At 51.0% G+C, this 12,484-nt stretch overlaps 1 protein-coding gene across 1 annotated transcript; it reads right to left on the minus strand.

Moving 5' to 3' along the window:
- Positions 1–39: 39 nt before the first annotated feature.
- Positions 40–11,282, minus strand: LOC136161394 (carcinoembryonic antigen-related cell adhesion molecule 7-like). The gene is made up of 8 exons (XM_065926224.1): positions 11,156–11,282; positions 9,753–10,112; positions 8,283–8,561; positions 2,707–2,817; positions 1,490–1,537; positions 1,137–1,168; positions 494–535; positions 40–234 (listed from the first exon to the last, which is right to left on the minus strand). Exons 1-8 carry the CDS (start codon positions 11,217–11,219, stop codon positions 169–171), a joined length of 1,002 nt encoding a protein of 333 aa, XP_065782296.1. The 5' UTR covers positions 11,220–11,282; the 3' UTR covers positions 40–168.
- Between the last annotated feature and the right edge of the window lie 1,202 nt (positions 11,283–12,484).

The raw sequence follows: 12,484 nt of genomic DNA on the forward strand, positions 1-12,484 counted from the left end.
AGTGTCTCCAGGAATTCAGGAGGACCCTGAGCCTGGCCCCAGGTTCCCAAATAGCCTCAGGTCTCAGAGCTGGTTCTCTGCCTCAGGCTCCACCTCTTGACCTCACTTAGGTCTTGGGTCTCTGGTAAGCTCTTTCCCACAATCTGTAAGGAGATGTGTCTAGAGGAACTAATGACCCACATCTGCTTTGTGGTTGATTTGACAGTAAACATCTGTGTCGGGGCGTAGTAATTCCTGCAAAAGAAAACACATGCCTCGGAACTCATGTAACCTTCTCAGATGACTTACCAGGGATTCCCGGCCCCAGGTCCCCCAGGGCTGCTCTGTGGGGGGGTCTGGTTTTATCAGAGGTTTTGGCCCAGAACCCCCTCTTCTTCCTCACTTTTCCCATCTTTCCTGCTATTTCTTGGACCTCCAATCAGAGCCAGGTGTGCACGGGGCATTTCCTGAGCCCCTTGGGATATGGGACCAGAGCATGGATCCCCAAACTCACCTGGTAGATGGGAACTGGTGATCTGGCATCAGGTAGGGAGGCCTGGGCACGGGAGAGAACGGGCATAGGGAAAGAGGGAAGGAGAGTCTTTTCTCCCGTGCAGCCATCTCCAAGCCTGCAGCCCCCACCACAAATCCTATCTGGGCTCTGATTGCCACCCTTGTTAGCCTGGCTCCCCTGACTGATGATCCCGTGCCCACCCTCTTCCTGGCTCGACTCCAAGGTTCTCCTGAGGTCAAGTCAGGGGACCAGGGCAGCCTCAGGATGAGGTGGTGGGCGGTCATGCCCCTGAAGCGCATCCAGCTCCCAGCTTGGTGGGACTTGCCATGTCCTAACTACTTTCATGAGCTTCCCTGGTGGCTCAGAAGTCAAAGAATCTGCCTGCGAGCGGGAGCCCGAGGCTCGATCCCCTGGAGAAGGCAATGGTAACCCACTCCAGTATTCTTGCCTGGAGAAATCCATGGACAGAGGAGCCTGGCGGTCTACAGTCCATGGGGTCACATGAGTCAGACACGACTGAGCGATTTTCAACTGCCCTCGAGTGAAGGGTGTCTTACAGTGCTTCAGGGTTGGACAGTCCCCCTGCCCTGAGCCTGTGAAGCGGGCATGCTGGGGAGAAGAGACAAGGAAAGGATGTACTTACCTGCGAAACAGAGCTGCCAGAGGGACCACATCCTGGGAGAAGAAATAGGACTTAGCACCGGGCGTGTGAGGAAGCTTAGCCCATTCTCCGAGGAGAGGCTGGATGTCCACCTTCTGGTGAACTATGGGAGAAAGATCCCCATGAAGGGAGAGACACTCTGGCAATTTCAAGCCCCAGTGAGGGCGAGGGGGCCTGCCAGGACTATAAGCCATAGGACAAGCAGCCTAGGCACTGGGGTCCCCTGTTCTGAAGTCCCAGAGAAAATAGCTGAGACCCTGGGGGTGGCAGGCAGGAAGAGATATGGCAGGGCCTGACCGGGGCTCCCCACTGTCCTGGGCTGAACAGACACTCACCTGAGGTGGACGCTGGAGGCCAGTTCCCTCTGTTGTGGTGCAGGCAACCGGGGTTAGGAAAAAAAAAGGAACAGGCTTATTTGTGAGGAGCGTAGAGTGAGGTCAAGGCTTTGTTGTCAGAACATGGGACAGGAGGATCCCATGTCCAAGCAGAGGCTGGACAGCTCCTTTCTCCACCAAGGCTGCTTAGAGGGGAGGGCCCAGCAAGGACGCTGAGGAAAGTCCTTAAGAAGCCATATCTGCCCTGATTCCAGAGGGGCAGGTGCATAGGCTAATAGGGTTCGGGAGAAAGTGGCCAGCAAAGGGACCAAGGCTCTGCGAAAGGCATCCATCCATCTAAAGCTTTGTCTGAGTGGATGCATCACGCCTGTGGAGAGAGCAGGGCCAGTGCGTGGGGAGGAAAGGGGAAGCCAGTGACTCTGGGATCTCACTGAGTGCAGTGTCGCTGCTGTGGCCACCTGCCCTCATCCAGGAGGTGCTGAAATGGGACAGTGGCCTTGTCCTCTGTCTCCATTACCTGGACCTTGAGTGCAAAGACATCCCACCTCCTGGCTGACCTGGCACAATATTCTGTTTCATGCATCAGGGGCTGTTGTTAATGCATCAGCCACGTGGGGGCATTTGATCCCACTTGGCCTGTCCAGACTTCCATTCTCTGGCCAAGTGTGGACTTGGCGAGGACAACCCTCAGATCCTGGAACTGTGACAGCCCCTCATCAGAGGAGTGGATTTAAATATATGGGAAGACATACCTTTTTCTGAGTACTTACTACCTGCCAGGGAACTAGGACAAGGAGGGGTCTTAATTGTGTTAACGAATAGATGAGGCTTCTCTGGTGGTTCAGAGGTAAAGAATCCACCTGCCAATGTAGGAGGTGTGGGTTCGATTCCTGGGTCAGGAAGAGCCCCTGGGGAAGGAAGTGGCAACCCACTCTAGTATTCTTGCCTGGGAAATTCCATGGACAGTGGAGTCCATGGTGTGGCAAAGGAGTTGGACACAACTTCGTGACTAAATAACAAAATAAATGAGGGTCATGTTAAGGAAGCCACCACAGGTCAATACCTGGTGAGGGAGGAACTGAAGGATGAGAGAGAATATCCACAGGGCAGTGGGGAGGTCCTGGAGATCCAGGCCGAGAATGGGAGGATGGAGTGTCCTTCCTCTAGGACTAGGGTCACCTGGGGGCAGGAGCAGAATCTGGGAATGCCACTGTACCTGTGAAGGAAAATGAAACATCCCAGGGCAGCCACCAGTGTCAGCACAAGCAGGAGCCCAATCACGATGCCAACAATGGTCCCCACATTGAGTGCTTGGGTGTTTTCTTGCCCTGAAAGCAGGAGAGAAAGAGAGAGGGGAAGTGGGGTCCGAGTCACTGGAGGGAATATCCCGAGGAGTCTTACAGGGAGAGGTCCTGGTTAGGAGGAAAACGCTCTGAGGGCTGTGTGTTTTGTCATCACAGTGTCCTCCTGACTCTCCCACTGCACGTGCTTGCATCGTTTTACTCTTTATCAAATCTGAAACCATGGACTTGCTCTAGCTCTCCATTCTCTCACTGTAGCCATTTCCATGTCCTGTTCATTTTCCTTTGAAGGACTCTTTTCTTCTCACATTATACCCCTCCCTCTGTCCTTTTGTTTTCGTAACAATTGTTGGTCTTTGAGGATAGCTCCTCTCCAGTCCACTCAACAATGATTAGTAGTAATAATATTAATGAACTGTTTCCAGGTCCTCCTGTGCGACCGGCACAGTGGGAAATCCTTCACACCCATTTGTTCTGATCTTTCCATCCCCACGAGGGAGGGGTTGTCATCCCCGCTGTGCATATATAGATTTGAGACACACATGCTTCAATAAAGGAATGCAAGTCATAGAACTAGGACCAGATGAAACCAAAATGTAACCAAGCTGTTTAACACTAGAGCCAAAACCCAAAATGTTGAAAACCAAAATATCACCTGTGAAAACATTTCTTGCATGCTCACTCTATGTAGGTACCCAGGGAAGAATTTTAATCTCACTCACTTCCTAGTGAACATCTTCACAGCAGCCCTAAGATCCAGCTCTTCTTCTCCAGTTTTACAGACAGGGAAACTGAGGCACAAGATCCAGTGCTTTGCCTACAGTCAAACAATTCTCACAAATAATAACCAAACTATGACAAAATTAGCTAAGTTTTGCATAATTAAATAAACACATTGTTCTACAGGCTCTGAAAGGAGACTACATCCTCATTTTTTGCATTCATTACACACCCACTTCCAGTGAAATTACAAGAGAAGATGTAGAGGTGTTGAGGGTCACTTATAGTGCTCATCTGGGGAGCTGGGGTCATATCTGCAGACTCTGACTGGGAAGAGACCCTACACAGGTGGGACCCTGCATCCTCTGTCCTGACACCGTTGATTGTCTGGGACAGCATCATCTTCTCAGTGATCCGTAAACTCTGCTCATCAATTCACTGACCATTGGATGCATGTCCCCATATCACTTGGTCTGTCTGCACCCAGATTGGAAAGCTGATGGGATTTCTAAGAGGGAGTGACTGACTACCAAAGAGCATGACGTTTGTCTGTGGTTCCTGATCATTTGGACTGGTGCCTCTGTCCATGGAATTCTTCAGGCAAGAATACTGGAGTGGGTTGCCATTTCCTCCTCCAGGGGATCTTCCTGACCCAGGGATCAAACCTGCATCCCTTAGTCTCCTGCATCAGCATTGTCTGGCAGGTTCTTTACCACTAGCCCCACCTGAGAAGCCCCTAGAGAGGGTAGAGGATACGTCACACGTGAGAACAAGTCCACTTCTTCGATTCGTGCCATCTGAGAGCCCCTTCGGATGAGCCTTCCTTCTCAGGGTCCAAAACTAACCTCTTCTCTGGTGTGGTTTTCTACTCCTAAGGTGCTTGTCTGAGATTGACCTGGGTAGCTATATAATCAAGGTCCATGTCTAAAGCACTGGAGTCCTTAGTGTGGGAGGCTGGCTGTCTCCATGTTGGGTAGGTCTGAGGAGAACCTGCTTCTCAAGTAAGATGTGTTCTTCCTCACTGTTAAATTATTTAAACAGGGTCAAAGAGAATCTGGAGCTGAAGTAAAAGAACTGAAAACAATAACTTAGAAGGGAGACTTCACATCACATTTGAGCAGGTAGAGGAAAGAATCAGTAAACATGAAGACAGAAAAAAAAGAAGTTATTCAGACTGGGGAGTAGAAAGGAAAAATAAAGATGAATCGTGACTCCAGGCAAAGTATTATGCAGAACTCCATCAAGTGCACAAACATATGCAGTGTGGCAGGTCTTGAAGTAGAAGAGAGAGAAAAATGCAATGAAAAAAGATATAAATGTAATGGCTTAAAACTTCCCAAACTAGATGAGATCACATACTAGAGATGGTTAAGGAACTCCAAAAAAGGATAACTCAAGATATAGACACTGTGACACAATATAGTCAAATTGTTGAAAGTCCGAGGGAAAGAGGAAGTGAAAAACGCAGCCAGAGAGAAGTGACTCATCATGTCCGGTGGATCTTCAATAAGGTGAAAAGCAAATTTCACATCAGAGGCCAGGGCCAGAAGGTATTGAGATGCCTGATTTAAGTCGTACAAAGGAAGACTGTCAACCAGGAAAGCAATGTACAGAGAAACTCTCCTTCAATGAAGCTCAAATTAGGACTTTCCCAGATAAACAACAGTCGAGGGAGTTTATTCCTTGGAGACATGGCATATATGAAATGTAAAAGGAATCCTTTATGATAACTGAACAAACATCACACAGTAACGCAGAGCCATAGGGATACATGAAGAAGAGTGGTCAAAGGGACACAATAGATAGCTATCTTACTTAAGCCAGTATTATTGTCTTTTATGTAATCGCTTGTTCTTGTTTTTTATTTCAAAGGTATTGCATGAAACGATATTTATAAATCTATATAATCGGCATACATTGTATACAGATGGCTGAAATATATGACAATAAGTGTATAGAATGGGGGGAATAGAGATGTATAGGAGAACATTGTATTATACATCAAAGAATCTAGTTGGTATGTCAACTCGATAGTATATGTTTAAGATGTAACTGTCATCTTCAAGTTAGGCACTAAGAAAAGAACTGCAATACATTGGAAAGTGGAAGAATAGAATCAAAATGACACGTATGAAAGGAAATCACCTAAATACCAAACAGGAAGTAATAGAGGAATTAATGAATAAAGATTGGAGGACATATGGCAAGTAGCTAGACGGCAGAAGCTCTTTCTTATCAGGAAGTACTTGAATGATAGGTAGCCTCAACCTTCAAATTAAAGGCAGAGATTGACCGAATGGATAAAAATTATAACCCTCTCTTTACTCTCTTCAAGAGACTCACTTTAGATACAAAGACATAGAAGGCTGAAGTGAGGAAAAAGATATTCTATGCAAATAGTCAAAAAAAGAGAATTGTGGTGGCTGTATGAGTGTCTGATATAATCATCTCTAAGCCAAAAAAAGCCTGCAGGAGACAGTAGGACCTTACATATCAAGAAGAGTTTCCATCCATCAAGGAAATTGAACAATCATAGGCATTATGCACCTAACACCACCAGAGTTGTGAATCAAAAATGGACAGGATTGAGGGGAGAAAGAGCTCTGCCATAACAGTGACACTACAACACCCCACTTTCAATAATGGACACAGCATCCGGGAGAATTTCAGTGAGAAACTAGAGAACGTGACAGCACTGTAAGCAGAGACCTAACCGACCAACAGGCAACACAGACTCATGGGAGTTTATGTTTCGCAAATCACAGTCCTCAAGGCCCCCATCTCTCACCACACATGGCCACCGCCCATCCTGTGAGGAAATGGTGTCGCTTCCATTGTAGAGACGGTGGTGCAACTAAGACAGACAAGTGGAAAGGGACCTGGAGTTGAATGTGACAGCAAGCCTGTAATCACAACAGGGCCAACCAACATACTGAACACTTACTGCCTGAAGACACGTCTGCTGTGATTCCCACCTTCATGGGAGCGCATACTCACAAAGTGAATTCACTCTACAAAGTGCCTCATAAACACCACTGTACACACAAGAAAAAGGAGATTTAGGTTCATGACTCACTGGGGCTCCCCAGGTGGCACTAGTAAAGAACCCGCCTGACCAACAAGAGCCACGGATGCAGTCCCTGGGTGGGGAAGATCCCCTGGAGGAGGTCCCGGCAACCCCTGCAGTGGAAGGTGGAGTCTTAACCACTGACTGCCCAGGAATCCCAGGTACTGGTTTTAGTGCTTCTTCCAGCGGTCTGGGGAACGAGGCTTCACAGCAGAGGGCCAGGAGAAATCAGGGGATGAGGAGGGGAGAGACAGCACACATTCCAATTGCTTGAAGTGAAGGAAATGAGATGATAGGCTAATTCCTGGCGGAATTAATAAAGGAAGATTATCCAGGTTAAAATGGTCTTCACTGGTGGCTTATATGGAGAACAGTGCCTGCACTGCAGTAGACATGGGTTCGATCCTTGGGTCAGGATGATCCCTTGGAGTAGTGAATGGCAACCTACTCCAGGATTCATTCCCGGGAAATCCCATGGACAAAGTGAGCTCAAGTCCATGGTGTCACAAAGAGTTGGACAGCACTGAACAACTAACACCAGAAGCAATGATGGTTACTCACAGGTCACACTCAGCCTGTGCGGGTCACTTTTTCTGGAGTTGGCCCTGTTGGAGACCTCACACTGATAATTCCCGGCATCCTTTCTACTGACCGGGTCTATGGTGAGGGTGCTATTGTCCAGGGACAGTGTCATCCCCCTTGTGAGGAGGAGACTCTGGCCTTTGAAGAACCAGCGTATGGAGACCCCAGTCTCATCTGTGAGGCAGGTCAGGACCACGGGACCCTCATGTTCTGTGACTGTGGTGCTGCTGGCTTGGAGGGAGGGCCGTGCCACTGGGTCTGTGGAGAGACGGAGGGGTGACTGCTGAGAGGGGGTCAGGGGCCTGGGCCATGCTGCCTCCTCAGTCTCGGGGCCCAGTGACCTCTGTACAGGCGCCTGTAAGGAAGGCCCTGGGTCTCTTCAGGTGACAATGGGAGAGATGATCGCACATCTCCTCTGACCCCCAGATCACACCAGGGGGACCCTTGCCTGGTTGCTGGGACAACACTCTAATATTGGACAGCTCTGCGGTATCAGCCTTGGGAACCTTGATTTTCTGACTGTGGGGCTATCCAGGCCAGTCAGGGAGTGTAGGATCTGAGAGTACTTGTTATGACTGGGAATAAAGAGAACCTGGGCCTCACATTGACAAGCCGGGAGCACTGTGTGGCTGGGTTAGAGGCTGTGTGGCAGGAAAGACTGAGGTTTCCCTCTGGATGGTAAGAGGAATCTGAGGGGGAAGTGGTGGGGTGTCCACATCATTTGGAGCAAAAGAGCATAAAGCCACACATGGTGCAATCAGAGGGAAGGGAAGTTCCTGGTCTGTATTAGGGCCCCTGAGTCCTTCTGAGCTGTTCACATACTCTGAACAATTTGCAATCATTACTCTTCATGCTCACTCATTGTGAGCCTGAAATATTAATGTGTTTCTCCCATCATATTCTGGTGATCCTCAGGCACCAAGAGAGAGCAGCCCATCCCCTCCGTGTCTTGATTCAAGGTGGACCTGCCTGGACTTGTCTGGGACAGGAAGTCATGGCCAGTCTTGGTGTCCAGGAGTGACGGCCCATGTACTCAGACCTGAGAGGGATGGGTATGGGATTGGCTCTGGCAGCGTTCATTTGTGTGGGCAGCCCAGATCACATAGGAACAGAGGTTACTCACAGAGGACCTTCAGGGTGAATGGGTCACTGCGGCGGACACTCACTGGGTTCCGGGCTTCACACACATAGGGTCCTGTGTCATTCCTTGTCACATTGAACACAGTGAGAGTCCTCTTGTCCTCAGACAGCTCCAGCCTCGTGCTGTTGGGGAGGCTCTGACTGTTGATCCACCACATGTAGGAGGTGTTCTGGGTCTCAGGTCCACATGTTAACACCACAGTGTCCTCGTGCTCCCAGGGGCTGGAGTTGTTGCTGGTGATGACGGGTGTGGGTAGCACCGCTGTGCAGATAACAGACAGAACATTGCCCCCGAGTTTCCCTGGTGGCTCAGAGAGTAAAGAATCTGCCTGCCAGTGCAGGAGACCTGGGTTCAATCCCTGGGTTGGGAAGATCCCCTGGAGATGGGAATTGCTACTCAGTCAGTATTCTTGCCTGGAGAATTCCAAGGACAGAGGAGCCTACTGGGCTATAGATCCTGGGGTAGCAAAGAGTGGGACATGACTGAGTGACCAACACCTTCCCTTTCTTTATACCTTTGTATCCTCTAGAAACATCTTTAAACAAAACTGGCATCCTTCGCCTGCCAATCAGACAGTCTTTAAAGAATAAGGCAGGTTTGTGTATGGCAAGACAAATGCATGTGGAGCTGAGCTCAGAGAGTGTGAGGCCACCTGCTCTATGTCTGGGAGAAGCACAGACTTCCTCGGGGGTTGATTGTGCAGCAGCGTTTAGTGGTGGACAGACCTGGGTGGGATTCAGAGACCATCTGGCGTCTGTCCTGGTTTCATCAACCAGCCTCATGAGAGCGTTCCCTGGGATGCACCCAGGGGATGAGGAGCTGCCCGGAGCTGCTTCTCTCTGTTCCTCCCTGGGGATGCTGAGATTTCTCTGGAGTCTCCCAGTCCCCCAGGGAGGTTGACTAACAGCCTGGGGACCCTGTACTTATGTGAAAGTCTCATGAAGCAGGATCAGGTTGCATCCCTGCGGGGATGTGGCTCTCAGGGCTGAGCCTTTGCTGGTGACCAGCTTAGGAGCCTAGGGATTTGGCACAGGCTTCCCAGTGTCACTGGAGGCAGGAGCCCTGGGACAGGGTCTGGGAGGGCCTTCCTGGGGCTGAGCTTCTCTGTGAGGATCCCTGGGGTCCCTCAGGCTAGGTCTTCACCAAGTCCTGCAGGGTCTTCCTCAGGGTCATGGTAGCAGGGAGGGGTCTAGGGGGCCTCTCCCTTGGCTGAGTCCCTCCCATCAGACAGAACCTCTGTCTACACTGTGTCTGCAGGGTCTGGGTTCCTGGAAAGCATTTCTGACCCTTTGGAGTTTGTCTCCACAGCGTGGGTCCTGCACTAAATGTTCAAACCCCAACACAGGACATCATGCAGAGGGGGATGGAAGCACCATCCCGGTCTGTCAGTCCTGTGTGTGTGAACAGAATTCACCTCGCCCAACACCCCAAGGTCAGAGAAGAGGGACTCACGGTGTACGTGGAGGTGTCCAGTCTGTCTTTCTGTCTGTAAATCATCCCTTGTGATGAGCAGGGTGTAGGATCCTGTGTCTTTCTGGGTGATGTGCTGGATCAGCAGGGTTCCATTGGGGTAAAGTGTCTCCCGACCGCTGTGTGCAGGCCCTTTGGTAGTTACATTAGTGGCTATTCTATATAATGCAATTAACTGGCTGTTTTCTACTCTTTCTCCTGTGTACCAGGCATAGCCTAGAAGATTCTCTGTCACGTTGTGGGCAAGTAGAAGAACATCCGATCCTTCTGCAGCGAGGGGGGGCACCGTTTCAATAGTGAGCTGTGCAGTGTTGGGGGGGGGCCGGAAGGTTACGAGTGAGACTAGGAGGGAAGAAAGAGAAATCAGTTAATATTCTGACCTGTGTGGGGGATGGGAAAATGGTACCCTGGGTCCTGAGTAGGTCTCTTCATCCCTAAGCCTTGGTGTGTTTTTATACTGTGTGAGGCTGTGTGTGTATATGTGTGTGTGCGTGTGTATGTGTGTGTATGTGTGTGTGTGTATGTGTATGTATCTGGGTGTGTGTGTGTATGTGTGTATATATGTGTGTGCATATATGTGTGTATGTGTCTTTGTGTGTATGTGTGTGGGCGTGTGTATGTGTGTGTCCTCCTGGTTCAAGGTCAGCAGCATGACCCCCATCACTTCAGCCCCTCTGGGCTCTGTATTTCCTCTGTTTCCCCAGCTGTCCCCCGGCTCACTCCCTCACTGCCCTCACATACCTGCTCACACTCAGGGGCCTCTGGGGAGCGGCCCCCCACAACGACCAGCTGCTGTAAAGACCCTCCGTGTTCACTTGCTGACCCTTCCCTGTCTGGGTCCTGCATGACGCCTGTCAGCGCCTGACAGCACATTCTAGATCTCTCTGCTTGTCTGTCTTCCTCCCCACAGAGTGAGGGCTCCGTGAGGGCAGGGGCTTGTCTGATCCTGGTTACACCCCAGTGTCTGGACCAGGCTGCAGGTATTAACACCTGGGGATGAAGGAAGGAGTGTTCCCAGGAATCCCACAGCCTGGTGTTTGTCAGTTTCTAAGGGTGCGGAATAAGGACAGTGGTTACCGTCCTGGATATGTCTTTTTCTGTGGTGACACAATAAAATGTTATTATTGTCATCAGTTTCCAACAATTACTGTTCAGTGAAGAATAACTCACAAAACCAACACCATTTGAGGTCTTCCCGCCCCTCACCAACTCTAGTTCATGGAGAGTCCCCTGGGGCTGAGCCCCCACCCTCCCTGCTCCCCGCCCTCTGCCCTCAGGCCTGAACAGAAGTCCTCTGTCCCCTCTCAGAGCCCCGTCTCCCCCAGAGACCAGCCAGTCTCTTGCTCTCCAGTCTCTGCCCACTCCTGAAAACTGTCCCCTCTCACCTGCCAGGAGGAGCCTGTTCCAGGGGACACGCCTCCTGTTTGCAGGGCCTGACGGGGGCTCCATGGGGCCTGCTGTCCGCTGGCCCCTCTCTCTGAGGAGAACTTCCGGTCCAGAAACGCTCACAGGCCCTGCAGTCGCTGTGTGAGCGCTGCGGTCCTTCCCGCTCTGTGCTGGGCCTCCTCCCGGGGCAGGAGCACTTGGCTGGGTCACGTGGCCCGGGGGCGGGGCCTCTGCCCAGGCCCCTCCCACTCCCTCCCCGCTCATCCTTCCCTCCCTAGTGGCCCCGCCCCCTTCCCCTTCTGTCTGTGTGTCTATTCCCTGAGCTCTGCTGAGTCCTCTGCTTCTAGAGCAGTGATTCTTCACCTACGCGCACACACACACACACACACACACACACACACACACACACACACACACATCCCTACACATACATCCCTACACATACAGCTACACACAGACACCTACACACACCTACATACACACACCTACACACACCTATACACACACATGCACACACATGCACACACACACACACCCTTGCCTGGAAAATCACAGCCTTGGGGTGTCCGGGTCCGGGGCCCCCATGATGTGGATCACATGGACGCTCAGCCTCCCCGACTGCCCTCCCTCATCCCCTTCTGGCTTTTCCCTTCAGAGCAGGAGCCTGGGGGTGGGGGGTGCGTCAGGAACTCTTGTCACAGGGACGTCATCCCCGCAGTGCCTGGGAATCACCTGTGGACCTTCATGAAGACTGTGATCCCCCAGGTGACACCTTAGAAATGCTGTTTCAGCAGCCGCCCAGGTCACGTGCTTGCCCAGCCTGACTGAGACCACAGAACCCCGGTGAGGCTGCCCCACCCACCCCAAAGTTGGCCTCTGCTGTGTTTTCATCTGGGGTCTCTCAGCACAACGCACAGATCCAAACTTTCCAAATTTTGGTGGTAATTGTTCCCGTTCACAGAAACCCAGCTGGGCGCCCAGGGTCTTCCTGTTGTTTTCAAATATCTGAGAAGATTGCTTTACTCCCCGCAGGAAGAACACACTGATTCTGGAGGAGAGAATGGGGTCACATGAGTGAGGACTGGAGAGGGGCCTGACCTCCACCTTAGCTTGTCACCAGCCTGGCGTCTGTTTTCTAGGATCGCTGCTGCTGCTGTTGCTAAGTCACTTCAGTCGTGACTGACTCTGTGCGATCTCATAGACCGCAGCCCACCAGGCTCCTCCATCCCTGGGACTCTCCAGGAAAGAATACTGGAGTGGGTTGCCATTTCCTTCTCCAATGCATGCATGCAGGCTATATCGCTTCAGTTGTGTCCGACCCTGTGCGA

The sequence above is a fragment of the Muntiacus reevesi genome, chromosome 2, assembly GCF_963930625.1.
Source record: "Muntiacus reevesi chromosome 2, mMunRee1.1, whole genome shotgun sequence".
In the NCBI taxonomy this organism is placed as follows: Eukaryota; Metazoa; Chordata; class Mammalia; order Artiodactyla; family Cervidae; genus Muntiacus; species Muntiacus reevesi.

Coding starts and splice junctions, on each gene's coding strand:
- LOC136161394 (XM_065926224.1), bottom strand. CDS start 11,219: ATGGAGCCCCCGTCAGGCCCTGCAAACAGGAGGCGTGTCCCCTGGAAC. Junction 8,562..9,752: donor TGGACACCTCCACGTACACC/GTGAGTCCCTCT, acceptor TTATCTGCACAG/CGGTGCTACCCACACCCGTC. Junction 235..493: donor CACCAGTTCCCATCTACCAG/GTGAGTTTGGGG, acceptor TTTCTTTTGCAG/GAATTACTACGCCCCGACAC.